This window comes from Podarcis gaigeae (genome assembly GCF_964106915.1).
Source record: "Podarcis gaigeae genome assembly, chromosome: 11".
In the NCBI taxonomy this organism is placed as follows: domain Eukaryota; kingdom Metazoa; phylum Chordata; class Lepidosauria; order Squamata; family Lacertidae; genus Podarcis; species Podarcis gaigeae.
Genome location: NC_139687.1, coordinates 42,297,210 through 42,325,066, shown reverse-complemented (window position 1 = coordinate 42,325,066; position 27,857 = coordinate 42,297,210). Strand labels below are relative to the sequence as shown.

The 27,857-nt window shown below is 39.8% G+C and overlaps 1 protein-coding gene across 6 annotated transcripts; it reads left to right on the top strand.

The window, feature by feature from the left end:
• Positions 1 to 80: 80 nt before the first annotated feature.
• On the top strand, positions 81 to 27,839 carry DDX4 (DEAD-box helicase 4; the record flags this gene model as incomplete). Of its 6 annotated transcripts, none has more annotated exons than XM_083703531.1 (22): positions 81 to 512; positions 1,187 to 1,334; positions 3,025 to 3,088; positions 4,937 to 4,984; positions 7,019 to 7,093; positions 8,105 to 8,155; positions 9,080 to 9,136; positions 9,266 to 9,331; positions 10,121 to 10,201; positions 10,425 to 10,457; positions 10,696 to 10,743; positions 12,865 to 12,909; positions 13,896 to 14,038; positions 15,582 to 15,734; positions 16,830 to 16,984; positions 18,517 to 18,646; positions 19,433 to 19,599; positions 20,141 to 20,286; positions 21,651 to 21,750; positions 24,707 to 24,977; positions 25,069 to 25,176; positions 27,387 to 27,839. In XM_083703531.1, the coding sequence occupies 21 exons, from the start codon at positions 1,224 to 1,226 to the stop codon at positions 27,474 to 27,476; spliced, it is 2,142 nt and encodes a 713-aa protein (XP_083559657.1). In that variant the 3' UTR covers positions 27,477 to 27,839. The 6 variants fall into 6 exon arrangements, with proteins under 6 accessions (XP_083559657.1, XP_083559655.1, XP_083559658.1 ...); XM_083703529.1 differs by having other exon boundaries at positions 305 to 512; positions 1,187 to 1,376; XM_083703532.1 differs by having other exon boundaries at positions 494 to 583.
• Positions 27,840 to 27,857: the final 18 nt, after the last annotated feature.

The following is a 27,857-nucleotide window of genomic DNA, read 5'->3' as shown; positions in this document are numbered from 1 at the left end:
GAAGTAACGAAACTTCAGACACAGCGAGACTTTCGTTTTTCCAGGAATAAAAGAAACGAAACCAAAACCACCAGCAGTAGCATGAAAGCTGGCAAAAGTACAAAGGCTTTGCCGTGCTATGGACACTTAACTAAGAGCGGATGCACCAAGTCCCACTTAACTCGACGGGGCTAGATTTCCAAATAAAGCACACTGCGTCGATTGCATTCGTAGGCAAGCAAGCAAACAAAAAACAAAACTCTTCACAAAGTTTGCTAGGAAACGCCCTGAGGGCAAAGTCTTCGTCTTTCCCCCCCCCTGAATGTGCGCGCGCGCGCCGCGGCGGCGACAAACCGCAACTCTCGCAGGAAAAAAAAAAGGAACGGGGGTGAGGTGCGCTACGTCAGAAGCGCAGGCTGGGAGCTCCGTTTTTTTTTTTTTTACGCTACTGCCCTAACCTCCCCTCTCCCGCGCCTTGAGCAGCTCTCCTGAGCCCCAGCGGCCCTGCTTATTGGTGGGGGTGTTGCGGGGAGGTGAGGAAGGCAGCGAAGGCGAAAGCGGCACGTGACCGGAGCCCCGGCAAGGGGCTGGAGCAGCGGCGAGGGCGAGTGCGCGCGTACGGAGGGGGGAGGGGCTGAGGAGGGTAAGCAGCGAGAGCCGCGTCGGCGTCGGCGGCAGCTGCGGCACGTGCTGCCTGGTTGGTAGGTGACGAGGCGTTCCGTTCGCGTCAGGGGAGGCGTTAATAGAGCCGTCGCGCGGGCCGGCGCTGGCTGGGCGGGGTTAACGGTCCGGCCTCCCTTCTCCCCTTCCGACGGGGAGAAGACGGGTAGCGGTAGACAGTGAGCCGAGCTTTGGGCGGGAACAGGTCCGTCGCCCGGGCCCCGCCTCGTGGCGGGCTGCTTGAAGCCGGAGTGAGAAGGCAGAGAAAAGGGGCGTTGGCCTGGGACAGGTGTGGGGAGGAGAACTGCGGGGTGGGGCAGGCTTTGGACGGGGTGGGTATGGACGTAGCAGGACCGATGTAATTGGTTAATTAAGTATTCCGGGGGGCACTCGCCCCCCTTGACTACGCCCATGGGGGGGACGGGACTGCAGCCAGTAGTTCAGTCTGAGGTGATGCGAACGTGGCGTTGGGGTTCAAGAGAGGCCGCTTCTTCCGCTGTTCTTGTTTCACGTGTTCATGGTTCCCCCCCCCTCTCCCAAATCACAGGGCCGATTCGGAGTAGGTTATATCTGAGGGTACCACTATGGAGGAGGAAGACTGGGACGAGGAGATCACAGATGACAACAGGAGCAGTACCACGAGCGGAGGTGGCAGGAGTGCTTTGCCCCACTTTCAGCTCAGCTTCGAAAAGCTGGTGGGTTGCCCAGGGAATCCACAAATCAGGATGAGTGAAGAGGTTCCTCCTCATTCCTCATTGCTTTGTAGTTCTGTAAATGTGTCTCTTTGGGTGTGAGTGGGTTGGTGGAAAAATGGGAGGGGAGATTCCATTGGGTTGCCATATTTCAAAAAGTGAAAATCCAGGCAGAAAAGTTTTTGAGCTTTTTATTTTATTTTTTGAAGTTTTTGAGATATTTTAAATTTTAAAGAAAAATTGCCAAAAATGACACTGTCGACATTGGTGATCATACATGCAGATTTTCCCAGAGGTTTCAGCGAATTGGGCCCGGACACTGCTTCCAACAGCCGATTGCTGGCTATTTCTGGGAAATTCTGGACGTGTGGCAACTCTATTGATTGAGCTCCAGGACTTTTTAAGACCCACTTGAGAGTGCCGTGTTTTTATTTCTTGGTTTTGTTTTGATAACATTTAGATACTGCTTGACTGTAATATGAACTGATCTCCCCTGGAAGTAAACTAGTGTACATTAAGGAGAGCTATTCTGGCCTAGTTATCATCTTATTTGCTGGAAAGGGTTTTTTGTTTTGTTTTTTAAGTGGCACAGGCTATTCTACTTTTGTACTTCAGTCCTACTTCATGCTACACATATGTAGACAAAGCCTAATTCTTAGGTACTTTCGCTTTGCTTTTTTGAGCAATAATCACGATCGGAAGCTGCTCTTTGGATGTAGCTTTAGGATGCACTTCTATACAGAGTTAACTTAAGAATGCGACACTTTTATTTGATTTTGACCTTGTTAGAAGCAAGCATGCAGAGGATTGAGCTATTGCCTTATTTTGTCACTGAACTTCGCTGTCACCTTGGTTTATTTTCTTCCTCTTCTCTCTCCCCCTGCCCCAAGCATCTGTTATGTGGATGGTGGCTTGAACGTTCATGGAATAGAAGGGGATATTTTTTCATATTTGATCCAGTACTATACTATCCATGTGAGCAGCTCTTCTATGTTTATATGCTGAGCATGCAGGAAGAGGCCTCATTTTTCTACATGTGCAGTGTAGAAGTGCAGTGGAGAAATGATGTGATTTGTGTCTCTGCTGCAAGTCATTCTGCTTGTACTTGGGCTGGATGTGCAGGGGGCTGCTGTACCTTGCATGCTTCTAGCATAGATGCTTAGGTTGGTGTCAAATGCACAGATGGCTTTGCCCCATCTTTACTAGCATGCCTTGTTTTTCTGCTATACATGTAGAAGGTTTGCCTGCTGGATGCTTATGAGGAGTCTTACCACTTCGGACTCCATTAGGAGGAAGAGTGGGATATCAATTGATTAAAGAAATCTAAAAATATAAAAAGACAATATACAGCTGGAGGCATCAAATGCTCCATCCCTTTCTACAGAAGTTTTCCATCGCTGCTATATTAAGCAGGGAGTAGGAAAAGTGTCTTTCTCCATGCCAAACATAGACACATTATGGGTTGCTTGAGTAAGGCTTGGACACTCCATCCTTCTACCAATTTTTTTAAAAATGTGACTCTGAAATCCTCTGGTGATCAGTTGAGTAGTTAAAAACAAGGCTCTAGTAGACTATACTTGGGGCGGGGGGGGGGAATGGTTGGTATAGTAGTTGCAGCATGGTCTTCACTCTTCACGCAACCCAGTCAAATGGGCGAGGTACAAATAATAAAATTATTTTTATTTTATTGTAGGGCAGCTTGTCTACAGGAGCAAATGAAACCTCATGCAATTTCAATCAGAATGCAACCCCGCCAGGTATGTGATAAAGACTTTAAAAAGGAATATTCTGTCTAGAAAAAGCTGGTACCAAAAACTTTGTAGTCAAGTGTTCCTAACAGTTGAAGCCTGCTAAAGTGGGTTGACTATGAAGTCTTGTATGAGATCAGCTATGAGTTTAATTATGGTATTGTTGAAATTAAGTTCACCTGAGGGGTTTGAAAGCCCTACAGCTGGGCTGTAGAGTGAATTGGGCTAAATATAAGTTGATCCTTTTGAATTGGTCTGCATAAATTTGCAATTGAATAAAACAGTAATGGTGAAGAAAATCTTTTACTTTTTAAGACAGAAAACTTATTTGCAGCAGGAAATATATTGGAGGCAATTTTCCTGCTGTGAGAAAGGGTAAATTAATTCCTCTTCTGCAGTACCAAGTCTGCTACCTATATTACTTTGACGGTTTCCATTAAGGAGAAAAATAGTAATTAAGAACTACTGTCTGATTAATCTGGAATACTGTAGCCAGCTATCTACAATCAGTGCTACCATCTAGACCAGGCATAGGCAAACACTGGCCCTCCAGATGTTTGGGACTACAATCCCCATCATCCCAGACCACTGGTCCTGTAAGCTAGGGATAATGGGAATTGTAGTTCCAAAACATCTGGAGGGCCGGAGTTTGCCTATGCCTGATCTAGATTGATGAAACTTAAGTTTTGAATAAATTATGTTTGCTTCTTTAAAAAATCTTACTTAAAACTCAGTTTTGTCCCTCTTCTGTTCTGTAAGAAGTGAGTTATTGTTATTTATTTAGTACTAGCCCCTATTTGCACAATGTTACATGAATTGGCAGGGACCGCGGGTGGCGCTGTGGGTTAAACCACAGTGCCTAGGACTTGCCGATCGGAAGGTCGGTGGTTCGAATCACCGTGAAAGCACCTTGCAGTGCAAGTAGATAAATAGGGACTGCTTTCTAGCGGGAAGGTAAACGGCGTTTCCGTGTGCTGCGCTGGTGCTGGCTCGCCAGATGCAGCTTCGTCACGCTGGCCACGTGACCCGGAAGTGTCTTCGGACAGCGCTGGCTCACGGCCTCTTGAGCGAGATGAGCGCGCAACCCTAGAGTCAGTCACGACTGGACCTGACGGGCAGGGGTACCTTTACCTTTACCTTTTACATGAATTGGCACATTTAAACAATGTAGAGATAGTTTGTGGACTTGAGCTACAGTCCAAAGCTTCATTGAATACTTCTAAGGAAACATGTATAGAAGTGTGCTGCATACGAAGTTAGACTGCACCTGGAGAACAAACGGGCTTTGTGAAGTAGTCTGCACATTGCTTTGATTTTTTTGTTGGTCCTAAAAAGTCCATTCATCTAGGATTTTTTCCTTGAATGGAGAGTCAGATATTTCTACCTTTTGTCGAGAATGCTGAGTAATTCTTGGATTCCCTCCTTCCCCCATTATGTCAGTTTATGGATAATTACTTGTGTTTATTGCAGCCAATGTGAATTTAGTTCCCAAGATGTTTAATTGCATGAATATTTAATATTTAAATACTCAGCACAATAGAAGAATACAGGTAATAGCTAAATTAAACCCCCAAGAATATTGGCAAAGTGGTTAAAGATAAATAGATGTTTTGTTGGGTATTTATGCTTTAAGATAACTTAGTATGTGAAGCCAGAAGGTTCTATCATCAGTATAATTTATTAAGTTTTGTCATTTGAAAGTTTGTGCATTGAACCACTGCCAACTTGTTAATAGTTTTATGCTTACCTTTTCATAAGTATTTGAGTTTTCAGCAGATCTGTTAATATTTAACCATACTTCTGAACATGTACCTTATGAACATCTTCAAAATGTCCAACATAATAACTTCTTTTTAGGACGTGGTTCCACTGAAAATGCAGCTCCTTGGGGTCGTACGTTTGGAGGTAAATATATCTGTATATTCCCATTTGTGTTCTAGGAAATATAAATCATATCGGGCTCTCTAAATATGTCTCTTAATGTTGTGCATGCGCACCTTTTGCTTTTCATTGGGCACAGTAATGTAACTTAATGTTGGTATGTGTCTTCACTGCATGTATGGTGGTTTTGGAAAACAATTGTGGCCATGAGTGATGCTATGATACTTCACTGAACACTTTAAAATTAAACATTCTTTTTGCCTGTTGGAGGGGTGGGGAGCCTTTTTCAGCCTGAAATTCCCCAATGGCCAGCTTTCTGGGGGCCATATGCCAGTGGTGGCATGGTCTAAATTAACATGGGTGGGGCCACCCTATATTGTGCTACACATGCAAACACACATAGCATGCATGCATGCACACATTCAGTATTGCACATTAATCTCCCTTTTCTGCTACAATTAGGCTAGGAAAAGGTGTTTTTATTGGAGCCAATACAAGCTTAACAGGGGTGCCTATTTTGGGGAGACAGAAGTCACAGTACAGAGTGAAACCTTTTCATCCATCACCATCTCAACTGTGACCCTTCCCCTGAAATGGCTGCCCAGTGTTTAGTTTAGAAAAAAGCCTCTGATCAGCTGTATTAGGTGAGTTTTATGAAGCCTAATTTTGGCTGTTGAGAGAATGACTGCTGGCCAGATGGGGAGATGAGATCCCTTTGGTATGTGGGTCAGAGAATTTACATAGACAGCTTTGTATGGGAAAGGGCATAGGAGATACTTAGTAAGTAAGTAAATTTTTATTTATACCCCACCCTCCCCAGCCAAGACCTGGCTCAGGGTGGCTAACATCACTTAGTGAGTTCTTTCATTGTGTTGTGAGCCAGGTATGCACACATATACCTTTGAAAAACTGCATGTATGAGCCAAGAAGGCATTAGTTAATTTGGAAGCTCACTATTCCTTACTTCAAACAAGCAAGAATATAAAGCCAGTTTTATGCTCTGGCTTCATAGTTTGGCTTGTTTGGAAGCCATTCATCATAGTTTGAAGGGAAACCTGGGCTGCAATCCTAGCTCCATATACCTGTGGGTAAGCCCCATTGCAATTCAGTAGGCATTCTGGGTAGGCAAACATTAGGATTGCAGTGTTAGCTGTAAAAAAATATTTCTGGGTTATGTAAAGGGAGGAGAAAAATGGCTGTATTAAATCAAGATAAGACCCAACTAAATGCAGCCATTGGCTACATTCAGAAATAACATTAAATAATTGTCAGAAGTACAAGCAAGTTTCCCACTAAGCAAAGGATTGAAGTATTTGGGCAGTGCAAGGGTAGACCGGCACACAAGTTGGGTGCTAATCTCTGCTATTAGTACTAGATCGAAGTTTAGCGATATGTTGTAATAAGGAAGCATTGCAGTGATGTGAGTACGGTAATTGTTTTGCATCAATGTCTGAACTGAGCCATAGAGCAGGCTTGCAACACACAGTAGGCCAAACTATTCCTTGTTGAGGCCACACCAATGTCTGGACTCCCATAGGAGATTGTAGCAGCGTTGCCCTTCACTAGTCCTTACTGCTGCACTGTGTTGAGCTTAAAGCTAGAGTTCATAGTTCTCTTCTTGCTAACCACAAGCTGTAAACCTTGTCTTAGTTCAGTTCAACACAGCTTGACAGTGAAAATGACAACTGAAGAGCAAAGTGACTGCAGGGCCCTCTGGGAGCCTGCACATTGGTTTACCATCTTATGCAAACTAGTTCATACTGAACAGTCTACGAACTTAATCCAATCCAGAAGTCCGTTCTTAAACCGAAACCGTTCTTAAACCTAGGTGTGCTTTCCCTAATAAGGCCTCCTGCCACCAGTGCCCTTCTACCATTCGGCTTCCATTCTTAGACCGAGGTAAAGTTCGCAAACCAGGACACTACTTCCGGTTTTTTAGAGTTCGTAAACCGAATAGTTGGTAAACAGGGTTGTTCCTAAATCAAAGTACCACTGTATATCTAAACAAAGTAGAGAAAGTAATCCTCTGTGGTAAACAAATCTTTTAACATTTGTCAGGTGTTGGTGGAAAACCAAATGGAGAAGACAAACCAACAGGTGGATTTGGAAGTGGAAGGACTTTTGGAAACCGAGGTAGATTGATTGGTCAAACTTGTGTTTATCACATGCGGATGTTGGTTGTTGCTGGCTTCTGCAGTTTTATCTTAATCCTAACCACGCTTTTAAATGTTGAACTAACTTGGTCAACATTTGAACTTTGAAAAAGCTCTAGTGTGCATAAAGTTATTTGATAAAAATTAAGGCATTTCATGAGAGAGCTGATAGTGTAATTTGATAAAAAGATATTCTTAATGGTAAATGTAAATCATGATAATTGAAATCAGTGTAATGTTTAATATGAGGATGCTTTGAGTATTCATTCTGGTTCAACTGAAACGTGTGTCTATATATCTTTTACCTGTGGTTCCAAACCTTTACCTCTATGGACTGGTGGAAAATTGCTGAGGGTCTTGTTGAACCACTTAATGATTTTTCTGCCAGTTGTAGCAATTGTAATACATTGTGTCAAATTAATTGCATTTAATTTAATTTTTATTGCTGCTTTTATTTCTTGTAATACAATAAAAACAAAGATACAGTTAAAATCAACATAAATATTTATTGCAGACATGCTGCAGATCACCAGGCCTCTAGTGGTCTATGGACCACATTTTGGGAACCATTGCTTTGTATTGTAGGGTTTTTTTGCAGGGGAGAGGGAGTGAAATATCAATTTGAGGTTATAGCCCTATGGACATTTACCTGGGGAGTTGCCTCACTGAATCCAGTAAGGCATACTTCTAAGTTGATGTCCTTTGGATTGTGCTAAAAATGTATCAAAAAGTAGAAAATAAGCAGTTTACTTTTGGCATGCAATATAGTCATGTGACTTTACCTGTTTCTCTGCCATATTAAATATGTATGAATTATAGGCAGCCAGTGGAGACAGTGGGCCAAGAAGAGGGAAGGACAGGCACTAGTGAGGGATAGAAATTCTGGGAATAAATGCTAATGTTCCTCAGGGCTACTTAAAATGTTCATGTGTGCTTTGAAATGTGAGTGAATGGACTTGTAGAACACATGGCTTTCTCTTGCTTTCTATAGCTACATCTGGAAATAGATTTGAAGAAAGGAAGTTTTCAAGCTTTGAGAGAGGTACAGTTTCAAACCTCCCCAGAGTCCTCTATCTGTTGATATACTTTAAAATCTCATTAAAATATATTTTCTAGACTAAATACAAAGCAATACAGTTCCAATGTACTGTATAGCCCCTGTTTTACCATGGAAACTGCCTTGGTTGCCTGGTATTATTACCTCTGTTGGGAGAGGGACAGGAGAAGTGTGCCCCTGTTATTTCTGCTTGAGTTTTCAGTAACTTTTGATAAAATTGACCGTGATACTTTTCTGGATGGCTAAGCTCTGGAAACCTAGGTTGGATTACTGCAATGTTGTTGTTGTTGTTAGTATTATTATTGTTATTGTTATTATTATTATTATTACCCTGCCCTCCCCAGCCAAGGCCGGGCTCAGGGCAGCTAAGAATCAATAATAAAAACAAGTTGAACAAATACGACTTAAAAAAAACAAGATTAAAGTACAACACTAAAATATTGAACCTTTAAATATCAAAATGCAGCCTCAATGTACAGTATTATACATGGGGCTGCCCTTGAAGATGGTTTGGAAAATGCAGAATTTGGCCAGATTGTTGATTGTGGCAGGAGGGTCTGAACATAAAATAGCAATTCTGACATGCCTGCTTGCCTATCAGTTTCCAGGCTCAGTTCAAAGTGCTAGTTTTGACCATATAGCATTATACAGCTTAGGACCTCAGCGTGCTGTCGCTTTTGTGAGGAAATATATAACCCCAGCAATAGTACAATAATATTTGCACATGTTTGGTATAGAGAAATAAGTTGTGATTGTCTGATGAAGGGCGGTGTATGAATTTAATAATAAAAAATACCTGTTTTTTAATAAATTGAAAGATAAATGTGAGCTTTGCTTACATCCTTAAGATAACTTTTAAGTACCTGCAGAACTGATAATTTTTTATTGCTTATTTTATTTTTGTCATAGAAGCAGTTGATGATGATCAAGAAAGCCAGTCAAACAGAGAAGTTCCTAGGAGAGGAGGTAAAGCCCTAAAAACAACAAAGCTTAGAATTCCCATGCTTGCTTTTTCTTCCTTGCTGGTTTTGGAACATAAGTTCTTTTAAGATCAGAAAACTATTGATCAAATACTGTTGTATTTTTGTTCTCAAGGAATGATTGCTGGTGGCAATAGGGGTGGAAGAGGATCTGGCAGAGGAGGATTTGGGCGATTTGGAAGTAAGCTCTATAGTTTTTAATTGTGTTAGTAACCAAGTAAAATGTAATTATTCAGTCTAGCCTGGAGAGTCTAGAAATGAAAATATGTCAGATGGGTTTTGTGGTTAAGATTTTTTTTATATATACCTTACACAAATACTCTTATTTGGGGAGGAAAAAAACCTTTACATGGACTCACTGTCTTGAAGAGTCATTAGTTACCAACAGATTAAGACCAATATTTGTTTTTCTCCCAGATGTATATAAACTTTTAAAATTGTAATGTTGGACCAGAAGAAGATAAGGATTACATGGTGAAATGAGCATAAGATATAGGGGAAAATATGTCAGTGCACATCTAGGAGAGAACTCACCTACAAATGAGTGGTATGAAGAAAATGTGGCAGTGTTTCTTAATAACTTAAACCCATGCATTTTATAAGAATAAAAGAAAAGAACCACAGTACAAGTTTATTTCAAATTGATCTATCCCTGGTAATTAATGTAAGGTGAGCTATGAACACAAAACATTCAAAAATACACTTTTTCAGGATTTGAGTGAATTAGGTATGATTTCAGTTTTTATTCATTTAATCAGTCTATATTATAATTCTTTTACTAGGTAAGATGTATTTTTTAATGCTAATACAGTAGTTGTTTTTTAAATACTAGTAGTTTATGTGGGCTGGAGAGTGCTATTTTAGAAAAGTTGCTTTTAACATTTAAAATGTTTATATTCTACCATTGCATGAAAACCTTTTCAACTTGTAAAACAGAAGAAATCCTTATGTTTGGGTTCAATTATAACAGATGATGAAACAGAGAAACAAGATAGAAGACAGACTTTTGGTGGATTTGGTTCCAAAAGAGGAGGGTTTGGTGCTTCAACTGGTAAGAATTAAAAGTGAAATTTGATATATATAGTTGGCTTTATTCCCTTTGTCTCTGTGGTGGTATTGATTTGAAAATTGCATGGAATTGTTGGCAGTTGATGTGACTAAAATGGTAGCTTATAGACATGCACAATCTAGAAACCAATAAATTGACTGGTGATTGGTTTTATATTGCGCTTCATTTGTAACCACATTCTTCCAATTATGCATTTGTTTTTCAGGTGACTCTGAAAACAGAGGCAGAGGAGGCAGAGGTAAGAATCCATTGTTCACATAAAACATTTCTATTTTGACTTTTTTTGTCTCTAAGCATAACTATTTTGTTTATTACTAACCTTGGTGCCTGATAATCTGTCTCGATCCAGCCAAGTCCCATATCTGTTCACTTTGAATTCCTAGCATAAGGATCTGCAATATAATTGCCCAATCCTTTCTAATGGTATTGTTAAAACTGCTTTTATCTTTAACAATTCCTTTCAACATTTTAAACAGGTGGCTACAGAGGAAGCAACGAAGAAGTAATTGGAGGTTTTGGAAGAGGTATGTGTCTGGTGCGATTGAGTTTTGGGTATATGGGTGTGTTAAGTGTAGCATTGTTGGTGTGTGTGGTTGGGTGTTCACAGACTGGGAGTCTGGATTGGGATATACCTGGGCAAGGAGAGCAGGGAGAGAATGGTTATGATGTCCCTGTTACAGTCACCATGGGCAAAGAAATATATGGTGCTTGAAGGAGGTCACTGTAAGTGTAGAGGGTATACATGTGTGCAGGCCATTCCCTCTTCTGGCTCTCCTATTAGGTTCCTGATTCCTTAGCTACTGGATCATCTACTTTTGATTTTCTCTGCAGCTTTTGAGACCTTCAGCCATGGTATCGTCCATGACTGACTGTGATAATGGGATGTTGGAGTCACTGTACTGTATTAGTGGTTCATCTCCTTCCTGCATGTTGGGTTCCAGAAAGTAATATGGGGGTGGGGGTAACAAGATACTACATTGTCTCCAATGCTATTTAACATCTATATAAAGTCATTGAAAGTGAATTTGAGGAGATTTGAGCACCAGTAGGCTAATGAGACACAGCTCTATTTCTCTATCACATCTGAGTTTAGAGAAGCCATGCTGGTACATGAGCTGGTACCTGGATGAGGGCCAATAAACTCAAAGGGAATCCTGATAAGATGGAGACCCTGTGAGCAAGTGGGGAACTTGTTTGTTTTGGATGGGAAAGAAGGGAGAGGCCTGCATTCTAGGGATGGTCCTTGCAACATCATTGTCACTAGAGGCCCAGGTGACCTCAGTAAATAAGAGCAGCTACTGGTTTTGATCACTGTGCCCAGTTACTGAACAGAAATAGCGTGATCCATGGATTGGTAACTGGATGATTGAACTAGTGTAATGTATTGTGTGGGATTTCCTTTTAACAGGTTCAGCTCAGGACTAGGTTACTCAAATTACTTTTTCCCATCTGGTCACTAAGGTCTATGGAGATGGCCTGTTGGCTGTGCTATGACCTGCTTTATATCAGCAGGAATTCCCTGTGGCAGCAACTACCTATTCCCTGTGGAGAGGTGGCAATAAACAGTTACATGCTTTCACTAACGATTAAAGACTCTTCGCTGTGGTATTTTCCTAGCTGCTAATGCTAGTTCTTCAGTTTTGAATTTAGTGGTAATGGGTTTCTGGAATATTAATTGTTTGTGTTGTACTTTTTAATTGTTGTGTAACGTGTTCTGTATTCTCTGAATGAAAAACAGTATGCACGTTGCAATAATAAATAATTATTTAGATATAAGCAACTTAAAAAAATATCTGGCTGTTTCCTTCCTCCACCTTCGCCGCATTAAGCAGTTGGTCCCTTACCTCTCCCGCCCCAATCTGGCCACAGTGATCCATGCGACGGCCACCTCCAGCCTTGACTACTGTAATTCACTCTACTTGGGGCTACCCTTGCCTTGGGAGCAATTTCACCCAGTGCTTTACCAGTTGCACTGTCACCCAGTGGTGTATCGGGTCAGGTTTAAGGTGCTGGTTTTGACCTTTAAAGCCCTTTGTGGCTTAGGGCCCTCGTATTTACGGGACCGCCTCTTAAGGTCCATGAATAATCATAGTTTAGAGGTCCCAGGCCCTAAGGAAGTCAGATTATCCTCCACCAGGGCCAGGGCCTTCTCAGTGATGGCTCTGACCTGGTGGAATGCTCTGTCCCATGAGACCAGTGCCCTGCAGGATTTAACTTCCTTCCGCAGGGCCTATAAGACAGAGCTATTCCACATATTCCCCTTCCTTCCCTCCCCCTCCCCTTTTTATAAAGATTACCCGCTCTGGGATCCCACAGCTAATTCTCCCCTGGTCTCCTCACTGGCCCAAGTAGGACTAATTTAGCCAGCTAGCCCTGGTGATCATCTAATGTTTATTGGATGGATTTCCCCCTAAATTGATTTTTGAATCCTGAATTTATTGTTATTCACGTTTTATACTGTATTTTATGCTGCTTTTTGTTGCATCAATTAAGTGTTTTAAATTTGTTGTTAGTTGCCCTGAGCCCGGTTTTCTGAACCAGGTAGGGCAGGGTATAAATAAAAATGTATTATTATTATTATTATTATTATTATTATTATTATTATTACTGATAGTGTTTTCTTTCAAACATTCATTTCGCTTAAGGTATGTGGAAATCGGATGGTGATTCAGAAGCAGGTGATGGTGCTGGTACGTTGAATTAGAGCAAATTAAGTGGCAAGAGATATTAAGAAAATTGATTGATTACTGATGTTCATGAACGTAAAGACAGCTCCCGCTTTTAACTTTTAAAATACCTAATGGCACATTATGACTGAAATATCTAGAGCATTTCTACCTACCTTTTGGGAATAAAAATTAAATGGTCACGATTACATCCAGATGTCACACTTCAGGTGGCTATTGCTTTTTCACAGAATAAGTTTTTAAATATAATAGTACTTTCAAAAATGATAATATATTTAATTACTTAGTTGTGTCCATTCTCAAATCACCAATTATTCCCACTCTTTCCTGATTAGTTTTACTATTACAGCCAGTATTCAATACTGTTTCCTTGTCATGCAAACATTTAAAATAGTGCATATAATTGGAGATGTATGTATTATAAAAGGAAGAATACTAGAGTGTACTAGTACATGTTGTTATCCATATTGTTTCTTTCCAGAAGCTCATAGGATTCAAGGAATCCACTAGCTATTTTATTTTAGAAAAAAACTCAATCTTGATTTTGTCACTAAGGTTTTTTAGTGATGAAAGTAAAACAGTCTGAAAAGCATTGTCACAAAATGATTGTGGTGGTTGTGAAAATGAAGGTATGGTTGTGTTGTACCCAAAATGTATGTTACTAGAAATTCTGTGCTCAGATGGTGGCATCCAACCTAATGCTTGCAGACATGTACTGGCACAGTGGGGCTTATCCTTCATCTCCCTGCAGCTCATAATGTGCCCCCAAAATCTGTTCCAGAGTTTGGGAGACACTCTTAGAGCAGAGTGTGGGGGTTGAAGGGGGAGAATTGAAACTGGAAGTTGCATTCTGCAAGCAGATTTCCGGTGCACCAAGCAAGCAGACATTGGTGAATGTTGCCCAAAACATAACGAAATGGAGAAATTTTGTATAGCTAGCACACTTGCTTCTTAAGGATTAAATCTAACTTGTACTCTTGTGTTTACAGGTCCAAAGGTGACATACGTACCACCACCACCACCAGAAGAAGAAGAAGCCATCTTTGCACATTACCAGACAGGGATAAACTTTGACAAATATGATAACATTCTTGTGGAAGTTTCAGGACATGACCCCCCACCAGCAATACTGGTTAGTGCTGCTGCTTTAAATATTTCTAACAAGTAACTTTGTTAGTCTCAAGAGACTGAACAGTTGTGCAAAGTCACCAAAGTTTTGGGTTGTTTGATACCCATATACTTAAAATATTGGACTATGGTCATAGGCTCACTTGCTGCTTTGCCTTCTAAAAAACTCATCAATTCAACTTGACTTTTGCTTTTCCTGATCTTAAAAAAGTTAGCAGGTCAAGATTTTCTTCTTGAACTCCTTTAGAACAGTAATCCTTTCACCTCATATTAATGTGGAGAAAGTCCATTGTAAGGTACCTTTCAGACTGAATGCTGTTGATTGGTATCAGCTGTACTCGCAGTTGATTTTATGTTACAAGGTTAAAAGAAAGAATTGGTAACTACTAGTGTGTCCTGTGCTGTATTTACAGTTTTCTGTCATGTCATTTTTAAATGCCAGCGATGCCATATAAAGAAACCACTTTGTGTGTACAGTGCTCTTTTTGCCAGACTCTGCAGATTTGAGGAGAAATTTCATGTACCAGCAACTTGTTTTCTCCTTTGCTGATTTGAGAAATATAGTGAAATAATTGATTTTGTTTTATTTAAAAAAAGTGGATCTGTGTCCTACTCTGCCCAGCCCCACATGATCCTATAAGCTTCAAAAATAGTTATACAAAAAAGAATCTGTAAGACCTAGAGTGTTAAAATTAGTTCCTGTAACTGATTAGCTCAACCTACATTTATATTGCTCTCTGGACTGTGTAGATACAAAAGATGCTTAGGGAAGCCCTCAATAACACACTTTAAATTTATTTTGTTTTATTTATGAATTACATCCTATGAAATGCTCCAAAACATCTGAACAATAAAAACATAAACAATAAGGCATATGTAAGCCATTTCAAAGCTGATAGAGACTGGGATAGACTTTTTCACTGAAAAGGCTTGTTGAAAAAGGGAGGTCTTCAGTAGGCATTGAGACTGCAGCTGTTGTGTATAACAAGGAAGAGTTCCAAAGAGTTTGTGCTGCCCTGCTAAAGTTCTGTTTCCTACATAATACAGAATGGACCTCCTGGAGAGATGTTATCTGCAGGAGGCCTCCTGTCTTGCAATCTGCAGTGAATGGTTACAGTTTACAAATGATTTGCTATTTTAAGAAAGAATGGATTCATCGAAAAGTCTTTGGTTTAGAGGTATCATTAAGTCTGGCCACCTGCTCAGTTTTGAGGTTGCAGGTTGTGTTAAAATAAGAGCACATAAGGAGAGCTAGTGGTAACCCCTAGGTTATGGTACTCTTTCTCCTAGAAAAGATGTTTTTTAGCATCTGCCTTGCTATTCCAGAGACAGTGCAAAACTTGAATTGCCTTTTTATTTTAAAAATATTTCTGTACTTCAAGGACAGTACTTAAGGACCTACTGATTCACTTAATTTCAACTCATTTGTTGCTAGGGATAACAAGAAAATGCTACTTTATGTTCTTTTTGTCCTTTTTTGATGCTAGTATTGATTTGCTTAGCTTTCTCAATTTTATTTGCTATTAACATGTCCATTCTGTTCTTAGACCTTTGAAGAAGCTAATCTATGTCCAACATTAATGAAGAACATTGCTAGAACTGGATATCTTAAACTTACTCCAGTGCAGAAATACAGTATTCCTGTTATAATGGCAGGGCGTGATTTAATGGCATGTGCCCAGACAGGATCTGGAAAAACAGTAAGTATAAAATGATAGATTCTGCTATTTGAGGTGGAGGATTTGGGGCTGCAATAATAATCTGACACTTGGTTTTTAAGCATTTAATTTCCAGGTTATTTACTTTGCCCAGTGGGTGAGTCTGTCTTGGCATTTCAATCCATTCCCAAGATGGACTTGAAGTGGTGATTTCTGAATCACTGGTAGGGATCCAGTAATGAACTGTGGGAGTCTTAAATGGTGGGTCAACAAAAATAAGTTCTCTGTGAATGTTATGTTTGGGTCCCAACCAAAATCCCATTTTGGTTTTGTCTTTGAAAAACATATTTTTGAAGTGCCTATAACTCATCTTAATTTATATTATGAAAAACTATTAGAAAAAAGTTCACTTCGTACAAACATAAGAAAATAAGTGTCACTTTCTAGAAATACTAGAAACTATATTCATTGTGAAAAGAGTTGCTTTCACTTAATAAACACTTTATCAGGCTAAATTGGGTTTTTCCTACTTTAAGCATGTTACAGATAGCATTAAAAAATACATAATGGACAGTATTCAGTTGTGGTGCCTTGCATGGGCACATAGCACTTACCGGTACTCTTACTCTCTGCTTCCCTCCCAAAATCTGTTCTGGAGCGTTAGGAGAAGGAAAATAAGGGGGAATCCTGTCATGTCCACTGGTGCAATGGTTCATATTTCCCAGTACAGGTGCTCTGTGAATATCTTAATTTGTTGTCAAAATGTGCATATTTGGTATACTGGTTGAACATTTTAATACATCTCTTTTGCTGCTGCTGCCTTTAGTTAGGTCTATACTTTAGTTCCATCTGAAGTGAATAAACAGCCTCATCTTTTGGCGTATTAGTGTATTGTGCTTTGATCTACTCATTCAAGCAAGAATTATCCTAAATTTGCCTCTCAGAAATGTATTTATTTATTGATAGGAAGGAGGGAAAAGAAAGATGATGGACCATAGTCACATAGTTATTTTTGAACGTGTTCTGCTAATTTTCCTTTCTGTGGGCTTCTTTACACTGAGATTAGAGAACACATCCTGGTTTTTTCCTTTTTTGGGGGGTGAGAAACTTGTCAACTATAATATATTTGCCCTTTAGGCAGCTTTTCTTATACCAATTTTGGCTCATATGATGCGTGATGGAGTTACTGCCACTCAATTTGAACAACAGCAACAACCAGAATGTATAATTGTAGCTCCAACTAGAGAACTGATAAACCAGATCTTTCTGGAATCAAGAAAATTTGCACATGGGTAAGTGTTTGAACAAGCTAAATCTCAAAGATAGTAGTGTGTGTTTAGTAAGTGAATTTTGGTTGTAAAAGTGCTGTTTGTGTAATTAAGGAACCCCTGCAAAGTTGGTGTGGTGAAATGTGAACCTGTTTGGTGAAGGAAATTGCCAAATGTATTCTGACTTCTATTACTCTGACATGAGCAAAATGCTTGCTTCATAAATACGTATACTGTACTGAAAAGGGGAATTTGATGATAAACATGTGAGGGCAAAAACCAGAGGGGGAGGTAGGTGGGCCGGTTGGCATAGGCCCATGATTTTGAGGAGGCCTACTCCCGAGTACCCCTGGTAGAGGCAATGGGGTGGGGGGCTTTGGTTAAATGGGACCTACATTTCCCATTTAGCCTGGGCCTATTACCAGCTTTGCATGACTCTGAATATGTTCTTGAAGTTTAAACATCATAGTGAATAGCTTCCACAAGCTGCATGTTAAATGATGGATCTGACCCTATAAGAATGCACTTACTAGGTCTGTTTGCATTGGTCTATGGAAGGCAATGTAAACACCTGAAACTTCCTATCAGAAATAAAGTAGTATTGAAAGCATTGAGGCATGATCTGTAGGAAAGTCATGGTCTGTTTTATTGCAGATATATGCTGATGCATACTGCTCATTCGTGGAACCCTCCTCTGGTATAGAGAAAAACGAAGCAGAGCATTGGCTTAGCACTGATGTGCACACCAGACCTTGTGGTTTGTTTCTCCCAAACAAACCACAGGTGACCCCACAGCAGCTACATCATACTGATGTGTAAAAGTAATAGCCATTCAGGAACTCTTAATTCATACCTTCAGGAAATTGAGTTGGAGAGAAGTATCACCGACTCCAGTATAAATTAATATTGGATATCTTTAGATATCCCAGATTCAATTCCTATATAGTCAAACCCCTGTTCTATAAGCAGTACTTAAAATGGTTAACATCTTATTAGAGTGACAGTGTTATCTTTACCATGCAATATATCTTAATGCTCTTCTGGAGTTCAATCTTGACGGAACAGCCATTGTGTTGTATTTTCTTATATTTGTTTTTTTCAGAAATGATTTGACAGTCTCTGTTAAAATTGAATAGTGTTCAAATATTGATAGCTATGTTTTTAAAAGAGTAAATAGCCTGCTTGATTCCAAAATCAGATTAGCAAAATGCTTTTTGCAAATTCAGGGGGTGTTTAAAATGTGATTATGTAACTTTGGGTTCAATCCATCAAACACTCCTGCAGTACAGTCTCCATGCATTTTCAGTGAGTTTCCCTCATCATGTGCAATTCAAGCCCTGTTAAAATGCACAAAGGGCATGTGGTTGTTCAGTGGATTTTATATTTGAATTAAATCTGTAGTACAGGAGATAACAATTAATATAAAATACAAAGAAAGATAATGCAGCTTTGTTAAGGCCATGGTGTTATGTCAATATGTAAGTGGGTATTGAGACATTGAAATGTGTTCACTATTATCACTAAATGAGGAATGCAATATATTTTCTTGTGCCTAGAACTTGTATAAGACCAGTTGTGACTTATGGAGGAACACAAACAGGTCATTCACTTCGTCAGATAATGCAAGGTTGTAATATATTGTGTGCTACCCCTGGAAGGCTTTTGGATTTCATAGGCAGAGAAAAGGTGAGATCTGTGTGCTAATGTTTTCCCCCCCATAAATTGAAGTGTTTTCTCATTACAACAAATATTGATAATCCACTATATAATTAAAAAAACCAAGTGGTTTATAGTAATACTTAGAACAAAACACGGAAAATTTAAAATTGGGGACCCATCAACTAAGTAATATGGAAATACATTTTAATTGCCTTTATGGCACTGGTTTACTACAATTGCTCAGACATATGGACACAAAACAAATATGAAATATTTTGTTAAGTGTGGCCTAGCACTGACCTAGGCAGAAGAACAAGTGCTGTGCTCTTACTGTATTATCTATGTTGGCAGTGTACAGTATACAGATGCTGTTTGCAACTCAGATACCTGTGATAAAATAAAATGCTTACCAAGGTTACTGCTGAAATGTGCATGTGTTAGCTGTAATCTCTTGAGTCAATATGCTGTTGCAGAAGCACCTGCTGTCGTAGAACTCTAGTGGAGTAACTAGTGGAGTTTTCTGTGGGTAACACTGATGTAGCTGTACTGTGTGTGAAGTGAACCAGTTCCTGTCTAAATGTAGCAGCCTGACACCTGGAATCTACTGCTGCCGCTAGGTGGCAACCATGTTGTAGAAGTTAATGTATACTTTCATCTGGAGTTTAATTATGCTGAGCATTATAGCGAAGGGAGTAGGATGAAAAGTGTTGCAGTTTTTTAAAAAAATACTGTACCATGTTATGTTTGTATAGTTGTCGCATACAATGGAAGTCAGTTTTTCTTCATTTTTGGGTTAACTTTAAATTTCTTTAGATTGGGCTGAGGAAGCTACAATATTTGGTGTTAGATGAAGCAGACCGTATGCTGGATATGGGATTTGGCCCAGATATGAAGAAATTAATTTCATCTCCAGGCATGCCATCAAAGGAAAACCGGCAAACACTAATGTTTAGTGCCACTTTCCCTGAAGAAATCCAGAGGTATGTTCAGTGGCGGAGCTTCATGCTCTAGCACTGGGGGGTGGAGCACATGGCGGTGGGGGGGAGCCGCAATGGCACCCTACTGGGATTGCGCTGCTGGGGGTGGTGCGCTCCCCCCGCGCTCCTCTTCCTCTGCCAGTGGGTATGTTCATTTTAAAAACATGAATCCTAAACTTTAAATCACTAATAAGAGTGAGAACATTTCAACATGAGTTTTTCCAAAAGGTCCACACCTGCACATTTAATACGAGAGGCATTTATTTATCTGACTGTTACACATATGAAGAGTCACTGTCAATTGTGCAGGTTGGTTATGTTTTGGAACATAGTATTGGAAAATGCATGCACTATATATAATATGAACATATGAATGTGTTTTGTAGAACTAGCTGACTGATAGTTAACTTTTGCTTTCTTGCATATACACTTCTTGCATATACACTTTCTTGCATATACACCTTACTATCCAAGCTATTTCTCTGATTCTCCTCAACTTAACTGTTACTTCCAAGTTAACTTGATTTATTTGTTCATTTTAAAGGCTAGCTGGAGAATTCTTGAAGGCAGAGTACTTATTTGTTGTTGTTGGACAAGTAGGTGGAGCCTGCAGTGATGTTCAGCAGACAATACTTAAAGTGAATCAGTATGACAAGAGAGAGAAGCTTGTTGAGATTCTCAATGGCACAGGTAACTACCATGTAACTGGTCTCTTCTCTTAGAAAGATAATGAAATGTAACCAATCAACCCAGAATTTTGTTACACTTTAGTTGTCAGCTCTTAAGCCCCTTAAAACAAAAAAGTTGTGGAACTGGGCAATATAGTGTTGTTTTTTTAATGTACTATGTGGAATGTGTAGATGAGATCATTAGAGAGATAAGGATAGCCTGCTTCTTGGTCAAACCAAACTTTTTTGGACCAGTGTGAAATCAGGGCTAAAAGTATAAATTTTCCTATTCATCAGTAAAATAACTTATTTTTATTTGGAATAGATTTGTGCAAGTTGTATCCTTCTCCCTAAAATACTTAGGAATCTGAAATGCTATGTATGGAAAACTATTAATTGGAGTATGTCTAATGTTCGATACAACTCTATGAGAGCAGAACCATGAGCTATATACCTTTATTTATGGATTGTAGTTAAAAAAAAAAAGTGTAATGTTGCTTAATCCAGATTGCTGTATTTAGGAAGTTAACGAGAGAGGTCTTTTAATTTTCAAATTGGCCTTGGGTTTTAGGGTTTCGCAACACCTTGATCTCAGACAAAAATATTGTCCTTTCCTTAAATACTGCCAGTCATTCTAATATCCATTCTCTGTCTAGCTATTACAGAATTAATTGGAAGTGCAATTTGGAATTTTGTATTTTTTTCTATGCTTTTATTTGACTTTATACTGGTTAACGTTTAAGATTGTTGCTGTGTGTCCCTTAAAACCTATTTGTATAGGCTACAAGTCTTGCTTTTGCATCTTACCATGACTAGTAGTTACTGTCTGAAGATTTCAGAGGCAGCATGCTTCTCAGTACCAGTTGCTAGGGAGCCAGAACAGGAGAGAGAGAGAGAGTGTATGTGCCTTCATGGATTGCTTGGCTTCCCAGAGTAATCTGGTTGGCCTCTGAGATGCTGGACTAGATGGACCCTTAACCAGATCCAGCTCGACTTTCCTAAATATAGTATGGTGGGAATTACTGAAACTACTGGCTTCATTCCAAGCATACTCTGTGCTAAATGGTAGAAAGTTATATGGTAAAGTACTATTAATAACTGTTACTCATAAAATGCCTAAAATTACTAAACATTCTCCAGAAAGCTAAAAATAAAGCAGTCCTCTCAATCTGAAGCTAAAGATGATATTTTAAGGAGGGTTACTTGAGAAAAGCTGGGATGAGTAAATGTCTAGTAGCTTAACGTAAAATACTGAAAAGCAAAGAAACTAGATTTTTAACAATCTTACTAAAATGGGCATCAGAATTACTACTGGCACTTGAAAACTATTGATTTACTATTTTATTTGAATAGATATATCTTAACATTATGTCTGCCTTTGTAAAGGTGATAAGCGAACCATGGTGTTTGTGGAAACTAAGAAAAAAGCAGACTTTATTGCAACATTCCTTTGCCAAGAAAACATAGCAACAACAAGTATCCATGGGTAAGTATATATTCATAGTAAATCATGATTCAATTACTTTTAAAGCACCCTATAAGCTGGTGACATTCAAATAGCTAACTGCATTGATTTTTTTAAAAAGAGAGAGAAAGTTCTTTCCTTCCACGGGGGCAAGATGCTTCTTTACTTGCCCCATTATATGGTATGTCTGTTCTTAATTATCCTAACCATCAATTTGCCCTTTTCATTGCCTGCAGTGTATATTACTTTGCCCTTATTTTCAATCTATCCTACCGTTCTTTAGTAAGGAGATGCCAGTTCAGTATAGCCTCAGCACACCATATAAAAGTATTGGATTCAGAAGTATGCTGTCTTAATGAAGTAGCAGCATGTCTTTATTGCACTTGAGGTAGCTTTTTTATGTTCAGGAGGAGCTTTGTAAGGTATGAGACTGGTGGCTTCAGCTTATTTGGAATAGTGTTCTTTCTCAGCTTCACGGTAAACATACAAGGATAAATTTATCAGTACAACTAGTGTGCTATTCCATACAATAAAAAGGTATCCTGACATATCATTTCTTTGTCAATTCTAAAGTGGTCTTTTTCAAACACAGAAAAACATTCAGGCATTGTTTCAAACGTCTGGGCTTGCATAACTTGGTAAGTGCACCATTCCATAGTAGGATGCAATGCAGAATTTTCTTTGTATCTAGATGACTTGAAAACTGCATTTGCACCTTGTACCATAACATGGTTTATTGGAGTGTGCTCATCCATAGCTGTCAACCTTCCCTTTTTTATGGGAAATTCCCTTATTCCAACTCCGTTTCCCGCTGCTATCCCGGATTGTTAGACATCCCGTAGACTGTCCCTGGGACAGGTGAGGCTGCTGATCCCTTATTTTCAAATCTGAAAGTTGACAGCTATGTGCTCAAAACCCTGAGCAAAAAAAGTCTGACGTGCACACTTCCACTTCCTCCCATACAGTAAGGAGAAGGGCTTCTGATATTATTTTTACTTTTTAAGTAATTTAGCTTAGAATTATGCTCCCATCAGAGGTGCTTGTTTAAAACAAGCTTCATGCCATGAGTTACAGAACTGTCATCTCTGGTTTGAACATAATACTGAAATGAGTTTATTTAAAGTGAAACTTATTTCAACAGTATGCCACCTCCTGGTTGTGGAAGGGGAGGGAAGCTAGTTAAGGCTCATCCATATAGCACCATATCATAAGTCATTGGTACATGTGACATGGATAGAATGCCTCGCTTAATCAAATATTGTTGGAGTGGATGTCACACTGTGGGTACTATTCTCCTTTTCTCCTATGTGAAAGACTTGCTCTGAGGAGGTTTTGCTTCCCCCTACCCGCAAAAAATGAATATAGAGTAGACACAGATTGCAAAAGCAAACCCAAGAACAAACCCTGAATGTTTGCCAAGAGTATTGGCCAAACTTCTATGGGTATTATGTACCAAACCAGCCCAGAGACGCAAAGGAAATCTTTTCAACAGTATGTAGGCTAGAACACATGACACAAGCAACTTACACAAGGTATCTTCTTTACAACTGTTTGTTTTTCCTGTTTCTCTCCCTATTGCTTTCAACATTTTAGATTGCAGTCGGATCTGGACTTTTAACTCTATGGTCTTTATACTAATCCAAACCTACGTTCTCAGTTGGTTTCATTTCTTTCTTCCTGAATTTACTTCCTGTTTTATTTTGGATGTATGGCTACTTCCCATGCATAAAGGTTGGTAGCAAAAGACTTGTTAAACAGTTGTGCATGCCTGTTTTTCTTGTAAGGCAACATTGCCACAAGTGGACAAGCAACAGTGGTTTGTACTGTATCTGAGCCGAAACTCAAAAGCGTGGCATGATACTGGACTTCAGCTGCTTTTTTACAATGTACTCTTTGCTCCCAGCTTGGTACATGAAGCAAAATCACCAGCAGGTTACATGCATATTAATACACATTTACCACTTTCAAACCTAGTGGAGGTTCATACACTTTTGAGCTTGGAAAAGGGTAGGTGTTCTCCTCCCCCCCCCCCCCCCCCCGGAATAATGTTTTTAGCTTCTCCAAAATTCTAAAGGTAGTGAGGTTCTTGCTGCCCTGAATATTTCCAGTTGTTGACAGCTTGACACGAGAGGAGTGCCACAGCTCCCCACCCAGTTTGAAGCTAGTGAAGAGTCTGGAGGATTGCTCTTGTACACAAAGGCCTCCAAAGCATCAGAGAATGCATAGGGATGTTTGGAGTATAAATCTTGGCTTGTCTGTGAATTAAAGTGATTACAATCTTCTAAATGGTTTTAACTTTTATTTTATTTGTGTATTTTGATACAAAGTCAATAAAACATTGTTTTTTGAAAGATGAGATATGCTTTTGTTTAATTAAATAACTATTGTACATTGTTAATAACTGTCAATATGTTTATGGTAACTACAGCTGAAGAGTAAGTTTCATGTACTTGTTTCCCAGCCTCTTACAAGCTGGAACTTACCGTATAGGGGATTCTAAAAGTTGGAATAAATATTTCATGAAATGACTTTTGAACTAGTCATGATAGGAGCTGATAGACACTCTTTAGATTTTTCCTCTTTTCATATACTGCTTTATTTCTCTGAGCTCTGTAGAAACACACAACTGTTTGAGACAAGAATTATACTTTATGATAAACAGTAAGAAATGCCCCCCCAAAAGCCATTAGCTGTAAAGTTTTGTAATAATAAAATTGTAATAGAATATACGTTAACTTATGCTCAGAACAAATGAAATGTGTTTTGCCATGCCGTATACGCTGCTAACTTTGAATGACCCTAAATATCTGCAAAGTTGGCCTCTCCTGCCATTTATCATTACATAATAGCTTTTAGTTACATGTTTAACTTGGCAAATATGCATTTGAATAAGAATATTGCTGGTGTTTACTTGTGTATTAGAATCACTGAACTTCACTCACGTTTGAAAGAGATGTAATTATTTTTCTATTTACAGTGATCGGGAACAGAGAGAGCGAGAAGAAGCTCTTTATTATTTTCGTTCTGGAAAATGCCCTGTTCTTGTTGCTACATCAGTGGCAGCAAGAGGTCTGGATATTGAAAATGTTCAACATGTCATAAATTTTGATCTACCTTCCACAATTGATGAATATGTTCATAGGATTGGACGAACTGGGCGTTGTGGTAATATTGGCAAAGCAACTTCTTTCTTTGATGCTAATTCAGACAGTCCTATTGCACAGCCTCTAGTCAAAGTGCTTGCAGATGTAAGTTTTTTTGTTCTGCAAATTTGCTTTTATTATTACTACTTAACTGAAAGTCACAAAACAAATGACACACTATCACGTTTCTTTGAAGGCTCAGCAAGAAGTACCAGTGTGGCTAGAAGAGATTGCTTGTACTTCTGGTGGAATTGGCTTTAGCAGTCCAAGGGGAAACATGTTTGCATCTGTTGACTCTCGAAAGGTAAATCTTAAGCAGAACCACTGAAAACTTTATTTTGGATAATGGGTAATCTTGAAAGTTTTTAGAGTCTTGAGGAACACTTTTAAACAAGCTGCTCTCTGAAGCACCTCAGCCCCCTCTCCCCATCTTAACATCTCACTCCAGAAAGCTTTAATAAAGGGGGGGAGGAGTGCTTCAGAGAGCAGTTTACCCAGCCACTCTCTGCAGCAGCACCTCTGTTAAAGGTAGCCCCAGGGAGGTTATATGGTGAGTGGGAGGCGCAAAAGAGAACAGTTTGCCAAACTGCTCTCTGAAGGGCCCCTCTGTTAAAGGTTGCTTCAGCTGCTGCACAAGTAAGTGGTGCTTCCTAGAAAAGAGGGAAAACAGAAAAGCTCATCCTTTCAAAAACTTGCTTTTTTATCCCCTGTGAGAGCTGCATTCAGCAAACCTGAGCCAAGCTTAACCCCTGCTCAGCATGTGCTTCCAGGGGGAGGGGGGAAATAACCCATTTTCCAAGGATCAGCCTTCCTTAAGCGATTCTTCTACCCCGGGGATTCAGGGGAAAAAGACATCTGTTTGCTTTCTCTGCAGACACCTCTTCCCAGGGAATATGCATATGCAGCAAAAGCAAGCAGACAGTGCTTTTCTGCTGTTTCCTGTGAGGTTAGAAGCAATCCACTGTTACCACTTCAGGTTCTAGATCAGGGGTGGGTGGGAGCTCATCACATTTGCCAGAGTGGGGCAGGGGCTTAGGGGTTTTCTGTATACAGATGCTATTTTCTCATGGCTCTGGTTTAATAATGTAAGTTTAAACAAGGTGCTGCCTTGCGTAGAGATGCTAAAACTAGCAGTGGGAACAGGAATTAACTCCCTTTAATGTGGTGTTAAAAACTAGTTTTGCATTAAGATTTCTCTGTGGCAGCTACCGCAGAAAGCCTGTGTTGCCATTTTCAGTCTCTCAGCAGTAATGTAATATCTTGAGTGGAGCATAGAGAGCCTTCATATTGTTACAGGACTCTCTTGGTGATATGATATGAGCAGTCTGTGCAATGGCAATGGTCCATAGGTTCAGGTTCTCTATAGACATAAACATGCTGCAGTTACATCAATCAAGAGGGTAACAAGTATTTGCAAGTATAGTAAGTAAATTTGTATCTGACAACTTACCAAATGAAAGTATCAATGGCACTGGTATTGGTTGAGTTGTGGTATAGTTTGTCATTTTCTTAGGGCTATTGTGCACAAGACCAGTTTATAATGTAGTATATCTCTGAATACAGATTAAACAGATAAATTGTGAACATCGTCATCATCATAACTTATTATTTATACCCCACCCATCTGGCTGAGTTTCCCCAGCCACTCTGGGCGGCTCCCAATCAAGTGTTAAAAACCAATACAGCATTAAATATTATAAACTTCCCTAAACAGGGCGGCCTTCAGATGTCTTTTAAAAATAGGATAGCCGCTTATTTCCTTGACATCTGATGGGAGGGCGTTCCACAGAGCGGGCGCCACTACCAAGAAGGCCCTCTGTCTGGTTCCCTGTAACCTCACTTCTCTCAATGAGGGAACTGCCAGAAGGCCCTCGGCGTTGGATCTCAGTGTCCAGGCTGAACGATGGGGATGGAGACTCTCCTTCAGGTATACAAGGCCAAGGCCGTTTAAGGCTTTAAAGGTCAGACCAGCACTTTGAATTGTGCTTGGAAACGTACTGAGAGCCAATGCAGATCTCTCAGGACCGGTGTTATATGGCCCTGGCGGCCACTCCCAGTCACCAGTCTAGCTGCCGCATTCTGGATTAATTGCAGGTTCTGGGTCACCTTCAAAGGTAGCCCCACGTAGAGCGCATTGCAGTAGTCCAAGCGGGAGATAACTAGAGCATGCACCACTCTGGCAAGACAGTCTGCAGGCAGGTAGGATCTCAGCCTGCGTCCCAGAAGGAGCTGGTAGACAGCCACCCTGGACACAGAATTAACCTGCGCCTCCATGGATGCAAGTCCAAAATGACTCCCAGGCTGCCCACCTGGTCCTTCAGGTCCTTCAGACCACAAATGTATAGAGCTTATTTATTTCAGAATATTTTGTGTTCATTACTGATGGCTATAAGTTTTCTGATCTCTGGGCAGCCAGAATCTGGCAGGTACTTCAAGAAGAAAAGTAATCATGTTGCATACCTTCTCATTGCAATATATACTTTTGAAAATCTGCTCAACTTTGATTTAATGTAGGTTTACCATGGCAAAGAGAATCACTACAGCGGAGGAGGTGGAGGATTTACAGCATCAAATATAAGTGCACCTGATGAGTCATGGGATTGAGGCTACCATCTGTCATGGAACAACGTTCTTAATTTACCATGCTAAATCTTCCGAACAAAATGGTTATGTGTGAAACTGGCTGGTTTCTAAACACATTTATTTTATTAAATCCCTGTGATTTCAGTGCGACTTGCTTCTAAGTAAATGTGCTTAGGATTGTGACTTTAAAATGTTCAAGAAATTGTTAATGTTCTGCTCCCTGTTGTTCAGGAAAGGTGATTGGGATAAACATACAGGAGTTTTAATTTGTTTTTGAATTACTTATTTTACTGATCTGTTCAATGGTTGTGTGAAATAACACCAGTTTGCCACAAGGAACTGTTGTAAATTATTGTAAAAACACTAAATAAAAACTTAGGATCATGTTCTGTGCAGTACATA